Here is a 13,811-nt window from a genome sequence, read left to right on the forward strand (position 1 = left end):
GCCAACACTTCCGAGCTTGGTAAGTGGTCGTTTACAGCTAATTTTCTTTTCATGCCGCTTTATTCTTCGATCCCTGTAGGAAACCCCAGAAATCGTTGTCGATGATGGAGCTGTTCCGTCGTTGCCTGTCGAGGTGAGCTTTGAAAATTTCCGTTACCACTTTCCATCGAAGTAGTCTCATGATTTATTTATTTATTAGCATAAATTTGACAATGGGCAACTGAGCCTAGTTGACAAAAAAATTTAGCTAACCCAAACAATGATGTCTGTCTATTTTCACAGAACGCCACCGGTTTGTCCGAAGCAACATCACCTTCTATGGATCAAATGGTGAGTTTCTAAAGCGAATGCGATTTGTTCTTTTATATTGATTAATCTCGTTCTTGCAGTTGTTGGATATATTTTTCGCCGTGCAAGGGGAAATGTGTCGCCAAAGTTTTATTGCCGACGAAGGTGGAGTTACTGTTGACCAGCTAAAGCGATTGTTAAATCTTAACTCGCGCATCTCGTTTGTAAAGATGATCAAAAACATTCTACTGTTAAAGCAGGCGGGCCTCCTGGAAACTCACTGTGACGCGAATTTACAGCTGCAAAGCGTCGTCATTCGCTTTCCGGACGAGGCCATTTAGTTTGGTGCATGTCATAATATCTTTTTCGATTACTATATATTTTAATTCGTTTGAATTTATTTATTTATTTTATTTCGTTCGAAACGAACGGAACAGACAGGAGAACTCCGCAGAATTAATTTATTCCAGACATAAAACTGTCTCAAAAATAGTATTGGAAAATCATAATTTATTCCCACTGTCTAGAAACATGTACCATATTTTTTGAGTATAATATCCACCAAAAATATTCTATAATAAATCGCTACCTCTTATAAAGAATTAAGAATATAGATTGCTCAATATTGTGTCCACAATTTGTGGTGGACATCCGGATGTAAAACATTTAACTCGAGTAAATATCGCCACTTGTTTGAAACCGACTGTCCGATTGAAACACTTGGCCTGGCCCTCGATGGTTTTGTTTTTCTCGCGAAGAAATAGTTTTTATTTTCTTAACAAGAACACAACTGTACAATATGCGATCGATACAAACAAAAAGAACTTACACATTAAAACAAGAAAGAAACGCAGCCCATTCACCGCTTGTCGTCCTTTTACACATTTGCTGAGACGTTGTGCTTCGCTGAAGATGATGTACAGTTTAAAAAAAATAAACAATTTCCTGGCTCTTGGGCCCAGTTCCGCAAAAACTCGTCCACCTTTTGCCCGTTTGGCGATTGCGTAACAATACGAAGTAATTTCAAAAGGGGCACTGATAAAAAGATTAATCTCACCGGGACGATGGCCACACTTCGTATATGGTACAAAAGTAGTTGATGGGCTCGTTCCTACTGTAGTACGTCGTCTAAAAGCTACGTTCCGTCTCCGATCCGGGACGATACCATCATCCCGCTAATCCCCACACTGAAACGGATTAACTTGGCCCCGGGGGGCCCGGTTGTGCGGATGTGTAACGATCGTTGTTGTGCGCTGGCGTATTGGTGTGCAAATAGTGGTTTTTATCACGTTTGTATTGGTTTTCGTTTGCATGTTTAAGATTTTTTTATTTTACCATTTTCATAGCAAAATTAAGGCGCTTCTGTTTCTTCGGGTATGCTTCGTCGTCTTCGACGTACGGCGGGGTGCTATCATCGGCGGGGTCTAATGGCCAGAGGTTGTGTACGAAAATCCGTTTGGGTGGTGCTTTGGCCACAGGGATTTAGTTTTTCAATACTGTTGCTTGCTGAACCCGTGCACTTACGCCGCGGCCCCTACGCCGGACCGAGCAACTCCGAAAGCATCTCGCGGCTGGCGAACGCGTTCGCCGTGATGCCGGTGCGTGAGCGGCTTCGGTTGAGCTGTGCCCTACGCTCCGCTCCCGCCGGTCGGGGACCGCGCCGCCGTCGCTGGTCCCGATTGCCGAACGCCGAGCCAGTTTGCAGCGCTTCCAGCAAACTGTCCATCACACCTTCCTGCGTTTGGCCGGCATCAATGTTAACCAGTTCCACCTTGCGCTGCTGGCGCTCTTGCTGCTCCCGGTGTGCCCGTTCCTTCGCTTCCTGGGTGCGCCGTTTCTTCTCTTCCTCCTCCCGTAACCGCAGATTGTCGGCGTGCGCCTGCATGAACGCATCCTTGAACGTTTTGATGTCGGTGAAGAACTCCTCCATCGTGTACTTGGCCGGATCGAAGCAGTAGAACTCGGACAGGCTCGAGAACAGGGACTCCATTTGGGACAGCATTCGGCCCAGCACCTCCACCTGTTTCCGGCACTCGCCGGCAAACTTGCCCATCACCTCCACGTACTGATCGTCCTCGCCCTGCGGCACCTTGTTGAGGATCAGATCCGATTCGAGGTTCTTGAGCGAGTTGTTCATCTGGCGCATCGTCTTTTGCACGTTTTCGAGGCTCACGCGCGACGCTTTGGCTACGTGCGGTAGGTCCTCGTCGAAGCTGAGCGCGTCCGGGAACTTGCTCTCGACCACCTCGGCCAGGTAGTGCAGCAGCGTCTGCTTGTTCTCGTAGTCCTTCGTGCTCGACAGCTTTGGCAGGAAGCTGATCTCGAACCCGAACGCGGCCTCCTTTTTGGACCCCGAGTTGAGGTAGTTGCCGAGCAGCAGTATGAGTTCGAGCACTTTGGCAAACTTTTTGCTTGACTTAACCTCCTCGCAGGCGGCCGTGCCGGCCACGATGTCCGGCTTGCAGTCCTGCACCATGTCCGGCAGTGTGATGCGAAAGTGTAGGCTCTGCAGGCGTGCCCCGAGCCGCTTGATGTTGCCGACGGTCGCTGCGAACGCTTCGGCACCGGCCAGCTCTTCGCCTCGCGACCGCATCTCCTGCAGGCGCTTCAGCTGGTCCGGTGTCGGCAGGTACTGGATCAGCTGCTGCAGCACGTTCGAGCTGAACACGGTCATGTCGCAGCGCAGCAAGCAGGTGCGTATCTGTTCGTGCGAAAGGTGCTTCAACGAGCCACCGAGCAGGATCGATAGGTTCTGCGCCGACTTGACATCCAGCACGCGCAGATCGATGTTCTTCTTCGACGTCGTGGTGCCCCGCTCGTGGTTGTCCTTGTCGATCGGTTTGACCGGTTTCGAGGAGAACTTGAGGGCGAGTGTCGCGAGCATATCGTTGTCGGCCAGCTTCTCCTCTTGGACCTGCACCCAGAACGAGCCTTCGGCCAGCTTGTCCGGTTCGATCGCTTTCCAGTTGGCTCGCTTCATCGGCCCATCGGTGTCCCACTTCTTTTTCGGTTTCAGCCCGTGGGGCAGCGGTTTCGGGACGGCGGCCATCATGAATCCACCCATCATCGGCGGTGGCGGTGGGCCACCCATGCCCGGCATCGGTGGTGGAGGCGGCATTCGGACTCCGCCCGCACCCGGCATTGGTGGTGGCGGCGGAGGTGGTGGGCCTCCACCGCCGACCGCCACTACCATACCGGGGAACGGTGGTGGCGGCGGAGGTGGGGGTGCGCCACCCATCGGAGGCGGCGCAGGAGGCATCATCATACCCGGCATCATCGGTGGCGGTGGAATGTTAATCTGAGGTAGTTTACTTTTGCCCTTCGGCGACACGATCAGGCCTCCGGATGCTTCGATCTCCTTCAGTCGATCCTCGAGGGCGGCTGCCCGTGCCTCCGCCTCTTGCCGGGCCGTCTGCAGCTCCGTCATGCGCTTCTCGAAGTCTTCCGACTTTTTGCTCTCCATCTGCTTCGTCTTCTCCGCCATATCGTCCAGCAGGGTGCTGGTGTCGATGTGAAAATCGCGACTCTCAAAGTTCGGATCGCACCCGCTCTTGTGCAGCACGATCTGGGACACGCACTCTTCGATCAGCTTAAAGTACGCCGATCGGTACTGGTGATCGTCGCGGATGAACAGCAGGTGCTGCAGGATCGACAGAAAGTACGGCTCGCAGCTCGTCTCCGCGGTGAGGTTCTTTAGCAGGTCGAAACAATCGTTCATATCGTCCAGCTCGAGCCGCACATTGTCGAAGCGGTTGCTAAACTCCTCGAAGTCGTCCTCCCGGTAGCCGTTGAAGATTTTGAAGTGGTTTATCAGATTCTCGTGGCCACTCTTCTCCACCAGCTCCGACAGCTGATCGAGCCGATCGTGCAGGCCGGCACGCATCATCTCGCACCGCAGGTGCAGCCGGAAGTTGATCTCCACCGGCGTGTTGATGATACAGTTGATGAAGATCATCGTGTTGCTCGACAGCTCGTAGTTGCGGTCCTTCTCCACGAACAGTCCGTCCACGATCGGTCGAAAGCGTTCCGAACCCGGCTTCCGCATCGACGTGGCGTTCGTGATCGCGCGCAGCACCTTCTCGTAGCCGTTCCGTTCCTTGATGAAGGAAACGGCCGACAGGAGCTTCACCGCTTCGCACATCGTCTGCGGGTTGCTCGCGTCGATACACTGCGCCACCAGCAGGATGGCGGCGTGCTGGTCCGGGGTCAGTATCACGTTCAGGCCCCACGAGTTGTTCATGATCGCCTTCAGGCACCGGACGCACTCGTACTCGATTTTCTGAAAGCGCCGCGGGCTGGACTTGCAGAAGCGCAACAGCGTTACGATTTCGTCGATGCCATCTTCGCCAAAGTCCTTGATCCAGCTGATCGGATTGCTGGTCAGCGCGACCCGCAAGCTTTCCACGCACGCCAACACTTTGGCGCTGCGGCTCGCGTAATCACCTTCGCGGAGGTAGTGCACATAGTCGGACGGTTTTTCAAAGCGAGAGTTGGCCCGATGCTCGTTCGATGTTTTGCCTGCGGAAACGGACAAAAACGAGAGGTCATCCACTGGTGTAAGGAGAGCAAGTAGCATTTCGAAAAAAAGGGTTTCACTCGTTCACATTAAAATTGACTGAAATGTTCCACGAGGTTGTAAATTATTTAATTTCCATGTTGTAAACAATTGAGTCGGTAATTCCGTTTTTTTGTTTACAGTGAACTGAAGCCAATGAACCGAACACTTGTGCGAAACGGCAGGCATAGCTGTTGGCCAAAGTAAAAAAAAAAAATTGGGTAAACAAAAACCAATAGACGGGGCGTTGACAGCCGCCACTTCATTAATCTGTGCATTGCGCGCTTCGCACGCCTCGGGCGATCGTCGGTAGTAACTGATCGCCATCGCCAGCGTCGTTATTGGAAGATCGCTCGTAACGGGCCGAGCGCGCGTTTTCCATCCGCACTTTCTTGCGAGGATGCGTAATTAATCATTTCATCCACCATAGGAACGCCGGAGGGCGGCCAATTTCGGTTGGGGTGTGGAACGAGACCACCAGATAGCCACTTCCGGGCGAACGATCTTCTACTCTGCGTGCGCGGTGGGCAGCGAGATTGTTTAAACAGACGATATTTCGAGAACACATTATTAATGTAGCGTTAATTATAGCACGATGGTGTCATCGACGAGCGCAAGTCGCGACGAGTGCCTGACTGCGAACCCACGACGGGACATCACCCTCGAGAAGTTGCATTTGAAAGATTGGCGAAAACATTTGCATCCAACACTGGCCAACAAGATGCTGCCAAGATGGCTGTTTTGCGTCTTTCGACCGTAGATGGTAAAATGCTCTAGCGATTGTGAGCGTCGGAGAGCGGAAAGATCGTTGATGGCGGGCGGCCAAGAAGATGATGTAATGTGAAACGTGGCGCTCGTTCGGACGTTCCAGAGAACCGGCTCTGACCTTGAAGAAGATGCGCGAGAAAGTGGAAGCGTGCTTAGAGCGGAACGAACGCAGAGAATAGAGAAGCAGAAGCTTCTCGACCCTCGCTTCTAGGCACGTGGAACGTGATCATGAGCGGTCGGGGTTGGGCTTGATCTGCACATTTTTCGCAACAATGAACAGCTGATTGGCGCTGCTTGCGTACCAAGAAAGCAGAAGCGGGCCAAGAAAATGGAGCAGAAAGAAAGCAAACGAACGGATGCACCGATGGGAGTAGAGAACCGGGTGGAACGCCACGAGAACCGAGAACGCCACGCTTCCGTCGGGCATTTCCTACGCGATCGAGCGAGAATGGAGCGGTGGGGTGGTGCGTGTTTACAGTGACTGGAACGTGAGGCAACGGGGCCCGATGGATGCTAATGAGAGCACGTGGCACGTCTGGGGTCTGACCACAAGACGCAACCACACTAACGAACGGCGGGCGGTGGTGATCGTGTGGCGCTCGAGAGAACCATCGTTTACTACATCACGCGCTTTATGATAGCGTGGCAAGGTGTTCTACTAGGCCGGCCAGCGGATCTTGTTGCAAGCGGGACGGGACGGGACGGGACACGTCTCGAACGCTTGAAGCTCGTCATTGAATACCTTTCTTGAATTGATACGTGCTTCACAGCTAAGCATTTAAGTATTGTTTTCACAATAATAAGTAGATAGGGAACATAGCGCGAACAATTGATGAACCGCTTCAACCCACATAATGGGTTAAGTTAACAAAATAAAAGAAGGTCGATAAAACTTAAGCACACCAAACGAGTCCCGTGTTCCGTTGAAGTATATTTACTACAAGTTGTAACTATGAATCAAGCTCACACAAATCAACGCAAAGCCCCGCTGAGTACAGGTTTAAGAGGCGATATTCCCAGCACCATGTGTCGAGAATCGTCATCGCGATAAGTACTTGAAATTCTACGAGGATTGCCTCGTCTCTTGAACCAATCAACTCGTTACGCGCGCTCTCTCTTTCTCTTAGTTACTTGCCGGCGTCTGGATTTGTCGTCGTAAACGACCGATGAATTATCTTTTTAACGTCCGTCGCACAGGAGACAATGTGTCAGAGTTTGAGGACACCACCTTCGCGGCCATCCCGTCACCCGGCGACCCGTAAAAGTCGTTGGGCACCCGCCGAAGCCGTTGAGAAGACGACGAAATGATGATGATGATGGTGGTGATCGAAACTCCCAGCCATGGGTGCTTTATAAGGAAGGTGATGGCCGTGAGTCAGCGCCATCGTCACGGCTCCACCTTTCGATTTGAAGTGGCTGGGTGGTGGCATGAGAGAGAATTCTCCCATCCCAAAAGGTGATATCACCACCAACCGCGGCGGCAAGGCCGGCACATTCCGACGCGTTCTTATCGGAATAACCTTTCCGCCGTTTGGACACAGGACCCGTACACGACGCCATCGGTGCGTTGGATTAGGGCAATTTCGTGGTTCCGCTACCCGTCTGTCCCGAAGGGACTTTTCCCGGGGGTTCTGTCATTCGTTCGATCTCTTGTGGTTCGTAAAGATAGTAAATTTGGTGTGTCTTGGCGATTGATGTGCCGGTTTTGGGCTGTCAGCGAATCTTACAACGTGGTCGGATGGCACCAAAGACATTAATTTACTAAATTATTTAATTTAAATAACCGGTTTTGGTACTTGACTGGCGACATTTCTATGGAAGATATTACGCTCGCCTGAGCCATTTTAATGCAACCATGACTAAATTTACGCTGAATCTTAAACGTTGGAAAATGAAAACTTTCCCAAGGTTTAAAACGGCCGAAAAGCGGAGTAACGAGAGCCGCTTGCTGTTGGACACCGTTCAAGCGCATCGCCTACCGCCGTCCGAGCGATGCGGTTGGAAGAAGATGCAATTCATGAGCCCTCTCAAACGCTTAGGGCGTTTATGTGTTGTATTAAAATAAAAAAAGGGGGAAAGCACTGTTCCACTGGCCACTCGCTCACCGCTCGGATACGGAATTTAGAATGTAAACAGACGCAAAGAACTTCGCCCACAGAGGGAATGCGTGCGTGGGGCACCTGTTGCGCGCCCCGTTCCCAGGCGGCACATTTCGCCGGCGTTTCCAAGGCAACCGCACGAGCATTGCGCAGCACGCTCTGCCTTTTCTATGTGTCATTTTCGGGCTTTTATGCTAGTACCGAAAAGAGATTTTAAAAAGTAGAAGCATCTACAGCGAAGCCATCGCTCGGGGCAGTTTTTGGGGCACGATTGATAACGAACCGGCGCGTGATAACACGCGAAAAAGACACTCCCAAGCATTTGAAGGCGTGTACAGAGGGTACCCGCTCGAGACTATTCCATGCTGGCCAACGGACCAGTGGCGGCTTATCACATACACACACATACTTCATGCCATCATAGTTAGCCACCACCGCCAGCGCTCGTTTCGGTATCCACAGAAGTGCGTTTATAAAACAAAACCTCGCGGCTATGTTGTCGAGGAATTTGCTTGTAAAATTTCAAGCGGGTCGCTAGCAACTCATCCACCATCATCTCATCCGAGGGTCACCATATCGTGCTGTGGTGTGGGACTTTGTTTGCTCACAACAAACGGCAGCCGCAAATGATAAGATTCCGAGTAACCAGGACAAATGCAATCCAAGTCGCTCGCGCAGCACTCCAATATCGCGGCATTGAATGTGCAGAAAATGAATATTTTTGGAATTCAGTAGCACAGCACACCGTCACGTGTGAAACCTTCCGTTTCGTGTCCGATGCAGGTCTGGGGACAGTTTGCTAAAAATAAAACTTCGCTTGTTTTCCACTCGATTCGCCACATGAGGTGTAATAAACCGTTGTCCAACTTGCCCTTCCTTTTGGCCGTTACGATGCCACTACGGAAGGTCATCGTCACTCTGCACGGCGCCACGGTGTTTCTTTCTTCGCGTTTTGCGCTGATCGTGAAGGATGCATTTGTGGGTCAACAGTGATTCCGCCCCGATCGTAGTAAACACCGTCAAAGCTATCTCAAGGAGAGAGAGACGCACATTAACAAGAGACACTACATGTTCCAGGGGCGAACAAGAAATCATCGCACTGACGCCACCATTGCGTACTGATCGACGGGGGGCTCGGATTCCGGTTGGCAGAGTAGGCATTGGTAAATAAACAATCACAAAACACACCACCGAAACGGTATTCTTCCTCCAAAACTCGCACCCTTTCACCTTTCTACCGACGTTTCGTTTTGGGACTCCGATTCGATCCGCGTCTTTGTTACACCCGAGGCGGATGTGACTGGTTTTTGACTGCGGCGACTTCTTTGCGTCGGATGCTTTCTTCGGTGACACTTCGGTCGAATTGGCTTACCTTTCACATGCATCATAATCATCTTGCGCTTCTCCTCCAGCGGTTTGTCCAGCAGCGGATCTCGTTTGTCCTTCGGAATGTTCATGTCCTCGAGAATTTCGAGGAACAGTTGATCTACTTCGGCTTCGCTCATTTTGCGCGACTCATTCGGTTCGATCAGCAGCGACAGGTCTCCGGCGGGCCCGGACAGTGGGCGGCCACCGTTGAGGCTACCGTAACTACCGAAGCCACCACCGTGGCCCGTGCCGTTGGGGCCATTGCCGTAGCCAGTGGCGCTCCCGCTGCTACCGTGCCGCCCGCCCTTCTTGTGTGGTCGGCCAAGCAACGTATCCAGAAAGCCACCCGATTTCGCTCGATCGTGTTTCGACATTTTCCATGCACTTGGGGCGCGCACCGCGACCGCAATTCACTGCCAACCGTCGCAAGCCCACCCTAGGTCACGCACTTTCCTAAGCTAAGCACAAACAACGTTCGTTAACAAGGGGGAAAATCAAAAATAGTTCTCGCACGACGCGACTTGCGTCTGACATCATTTCAGTTGAACGCTTTTGACATTCTCGTGCACTGGATCTGGACACAAAACATTTCTGATCGATTACGTCAACGAATCGATGGCGCAAGAGAGAGCGCAAAATCGATGAACAGTCGCTGGAGCGGTTTGGCGTGCATTTGAATGCGACTGGACCGATGGTAACATGCGTGGATTATATTAATGAGTCTTAATAATCGTAATAATTGAAACCATCCCAATCATTGATACCCTTTTGCAATTAAAAAATTGAAATTATGGGCGCTAGAGGCGATTATTTTTCAACAGCCTTTTCAAGAGCCCTTTGCCAGCTGCTCGACTGTCACATCGAGTTACGATGGTCTGCTCGAATAGCTAGTGCATGATTTCGGCCGTGTTTCGGTGCAATTGTTCGCCGGAAGGTGTGTATTTCTCTCGTAGTTGAGAATTTGTTATCAATTTCTGGCTGCATTTTATTACTTTCATTAGCCAAAAGTTTATCACTCAGTCGCGAAAAGTTTCCACTTCTATAATTGGGCACATTTTGCGTTTTTTCCAGTTTATTTACGAGGAAGCTAACAAATCAACATGGCACAAAGCAAACTGAATGATTTGGCCGGAAAATTCGGCAAAGGTGGTCCGCCTGGGCTTACGACGGGTCTGAAAGTACTGGCCGGGGTTGGTGCTGCAGTTTACGGTCTCAAAAACTCCATGTACACGGGTAAGCCGATGGGCAAGAGTTAGCGGCGGCGTATCCTTTCCATTATGGGAAAGAGAGAATGATGCAACATAACCTCTTTTCGCGACACCGGGTTGAGTATTTGCGTTGTAAATTATACTTCATAAATCTTTCTTCCCTTGCATTCGATTCGATTAGTTGAAACATAGTTTTCTGGTAATTATTCATTGTTAAAAAACCCGTTTTAAATGTTTTATTTAATTCGCAAGACGCAATGTTTGCATTACATAATCAACATAGTCGTCCCAACCCTTCCGGAGCACAGCAGCCTTCTATGTTTTTGTGTTTCTCACTGTGCTATCGACTCACATGTGGTGTCAATTGTACTTCCAGTCGAAGGTGGCCATCGTGCGATCATTTTCAACCGTATCGGCGGAGTCGGTGATGATGTGTTTGCCGAGGGATTGCACTTCCGAATGCCGTGGTTCCAGTACCCGATTATCTACGATATCCGCTCGCGGCCGCGCAAGATTTCCTCCCCGACTGGCTCGAAGGATTTGCAGATGGTGAACATTTCGCTGCGCGTACTGTCGCGACCGGACTCCCGCAAACTGCCCGTCATGTACCGGCAGCTCGGTCAGGATTATGACGAAAAGGTGCTGCCCTCGATCTGTAACGAGGTGCTGAAGAGTGTCGTAGCCAAGTTCAATGCATCGCAGCTGATTACCCAGCGGCAGCAGGTTTCTTTGCTGATTCGGCGCGAACTGGTGGAACGGGCCGCGGATTTCAACATTATTCTCGACGACGTGTCGCTAACCGAGCTTAGCTTCGGCAAAGAGTACACGGCAGCCGTCGAAAGCAAGCAGGTGGCACAGCAAGAAGCGCAACGAGCAGCCTTTTTGGTAGAACGCGCGAAACAGGAACGGCAACAGAAAATTGTTCAGGCGGAGGGTGAAGCCGAGGCGGCCAAAATGTTGGGTATTGCCGTGGGAGAGAATCCCGGTTACCTAAAGCTGAGGAAAATTCGTGCCGCACAGAACATTGCCAGAACGGTAAGTATGAGTGAGTGATTGGGAGCATGGCGATGTCCGTTTCATCACTCTCGTTTCTTCCTCAGATCGCCAACTCTCAGAACCGTGTCTACCTCTCCGCCAACAGTCTGATGCTGAACATCCAAGATGACACCTTCGACGATATGTCGAAGAAAGTTTCAAGTAAGAAATGAGATTTACTGTCGCCTTCGGTTGCGGAGGCACCACTAACCCCGTCTGAACACTCACCAACAACTAACACGCCCAACGAAGAGACCACAATTCACGGATTTGGGTTTCAGCCTCCATCTAGATTTCCATTCGCTCAAGAAGTAAACACTTTCCAGTGAAACTGAACCATAAGAACTTAGGGCTTTCGAATTGTAGCACTTAAAGATATTGATTAGGGAATGTTGTTTCCGAAGAGCTAAACTTACGCCGTCGTTTCCTTTTTTGGTCCCTCAAAGGTTCTAGTAAGCTTTTGTAGTATTGTAACTAGAAATTAGCTCAACCAATAAAAGAATCGTTGCATCGTAGAACAACTTTGTCCGCAAAGGGCTTAAATCTATTTAACAACCATTGATCATTGAATTATAGATTATTTGCATGGGACATGCTCATTGTTTACATAAGGTTAACAATTGTTCTGAAAACTATGGCAGTAGTAAATATGGGAAGTAGAATCTATTCGGTTTCTAACATTTAATTTTTATTTGCTCCATTATCATAGGGAAATAAGCGCCTGAGTGATGCGGGAAACTAAAATACAATCACCCAAATCCGATAGAACCGTAAACAAAGTCTCGTCGAAGTCAAAGTCAAAATCGTCGAACGTAGCCAATCGTGTAGTCCCTCGAAAATCGGCGTGTGCAGCAGTGATCTTTCTTCATCCTTCCTCCGGTAGCGCGCAAAACCAGTGGCAAAGATCGCCGGGAAAATCGTCAAATGAATTAGGTGCAGCGATTTTGTTGGACTCGATCGAGAATTGATTGTGTGTGGCGCGGTGTCTTTTGTGCCAGGCTTTCGTTTCTTATCGGCGCTGCTGTTGACTAAAATAGAAAAAGAATAGTGTTTGTGTGCAACACAGAGATTGATTGTGAAGTGTCCCAGTGACCGGTTGGAACGTGACGTTGAAGTGACCTGCAATCCTTGGGAATCGTGCGTTCGAGCAAGGCGCCGGTTTGCATTTTGTTTAGTGTCTAATAGTCGTTAAGATGCATTTTGTGGGCGAAATAAAGTAGAATTCGAAAGGTCTGGTTCATTTCGTACTACCGAACACCCAAGCTGGTGGCGGTTTAAACATAAATTTCGTCTTTATTTTGGGGATCCGCGAGAAAGAAAAACGCAACACCTGGATGATCGTGCCGGGCGCGTACCGGAGGAAGGATCGTTTTATGTTTGTAGTAACCATTTTACTTACATTTCTTTGTATATTTTTTATTTCTTTCGTTTTTGCCTCACTCTGGTGACCGCTCGTTAACGATCCAGGTGGACAGCAGCAGGGTGGCTGGTTTTCGTCCTCGACACCTTCTGTGGTGGAGCAATCACCGACCACCAGCCCTGCTTCTGTGAGTCGTCCCGGCGGCCATTTCGTAGAAGAACACGACGAAAGCTTGATAAAAGTAATCGCCGAAGAGACGGTCGATCGCTTGAAAGGGAACGTCCTGTAAGTAGCAACGAAACGTGTCCTTGGACAGCGATGAACTCTTTCGGACCATACCAACGTGCATTTAGCCGAAACATCCGTTGCACTGTTATGTTTTGTAATGTTTTGATTTTAATTTTGATCCGTTACGCTACAGTTTGATACTTAGCAGATGCTATATGCCTTTTTCCAATAACGTACATTGACTAAAGTTGAACAATGATGAGCGATTCGTGAACGAAAGAGCGTAAGATTCCTTTGCTGGAAAATGGTCATTATTTTATGGCGTACCTGGTGTCACTTAATAAAGTTGTAAAAAACCCGTTTAACTGTATTCTTTGCAGCTAAGTTAGAGTCTTGTTTCGTTTGAACATTAATTAAATGTCTTTCTATGTGGCTACGATCGCAATGGCAGTAAAGTGTTGAAGAACAATCGAAGTGTTTGCTTATTACGTTATTCAATATGTCTTCATATTTTCTGCTTTTTCCAAGAGTCCGTTAAATGGCAGTGTTCTGTATCGAGCGTGTGTGGACACGGCTCATTTCCTGACGTGTGCATCGATTTTGGTCGGCAGCTGTTTCCTTCTCTAGCTGATTGTTATGTGCTGATTATATAGGTTATCATCATCGTAACTAGTCGGAAGCTATTGTGGCTAAAGGCTGTTAGTAGCTATTGTTTGTCTCAACTGGCTCCTACGTACCGGGGGTTTCATTCAAAGACCACCATTGGATCCCTCTTTTCTGTAAGCATTTTTGACGAACTGCAAAACTACACTAACCATGTTCCCTCTACAACCGAACGCAGACTTATGAAAGAACGGCTAGATGAATTAAAATGAATATTAATAACTGAACAAAACCAGTCC

The 13,811-nt window shown here is 49.6% G+C and overlaps 2 protein-coding genes across 3 annotated transcripts; one reads left to right on the forward strand and one right to left on the reverse strand.

Moving 5' to 3' along the window:
• Nucleotides 1–1,098: 1,098 nt before the first annotated feature.
• On the reverse strand, nucleotides 1,099–9,452 carry LOC128275765 (protein diaphanous). Its single transcript, XM_053014379.1, has 2 exons — nucleotides 9,083–9,452; nucleotides 1,099–4,806 (listed from the first exon to the last, which is right to left on the reverse strand). The coding sequence occupies exons 1-2, from the start codon at nucleotides 9,450–9,452 to the stop codon at nucleotides 1,823–1,825; spliced, it is 3,354 nt and encodes a 1,117-aa protein (XP_052870339.1). The 3' UTR covers nucleotides 1,099–1,822.
• A 508-nt stretch (nucleotides 9,453–9,960) lies between these two features.
• On the forward strand, nucleotides 9,961–13,372 carry LOC128275516 (prohibitin-2). 2 transcript variants are annotated; one of them, XM_053014049.1, is made up of 5 exons: nucleotides 9,961–10,012; nucleotides 10,150–10,311; nucleotides 10,663–11,321; nucleotides 11,387–11,483; nucleotides 12,789–13,372. In XM_053014049.1, the coding sequence occupies exons 2-5, from the start codon at nucleotides 10,179–10,181 to the stop codon at nucleotides 12,968–12,970; spliced, it is 1,071 nt and encodes a 356-aa protein (XP_052870009.1). In that variant the 5' UTR covers nucleotides 9,961–10,012; nucleotides 10,150–10,178; the 3' UTR covers nucleotides 12,971–13,372. The 2 variants fall into 2 exon arrangements, with proteins under 2 accessions (XP_052870009.1, XP_052870010.1); XM_053014050.1 differs by lacking the exon at nucleotides 12,789–13,372 and adding an exon at nucleotides 12,031–12,600.
• Nucleotides 13,373–13,811: the final 439 nt, after the last annotated feature.

Source organism: Anopheles cruzii, chromosome 3, assembly GCF_943734635.1.
Source record: "Anopheles cruzii chromosome 3, idAnoCruzAS_RS32_06, whole genome shotgun sequence".
NCBI classification, from domain to species: Eukaryota; Metazoa; Arthropoda; class Insecta; order Diptera; family Culicidae; genus Anopheles; species Anopheles cruzii.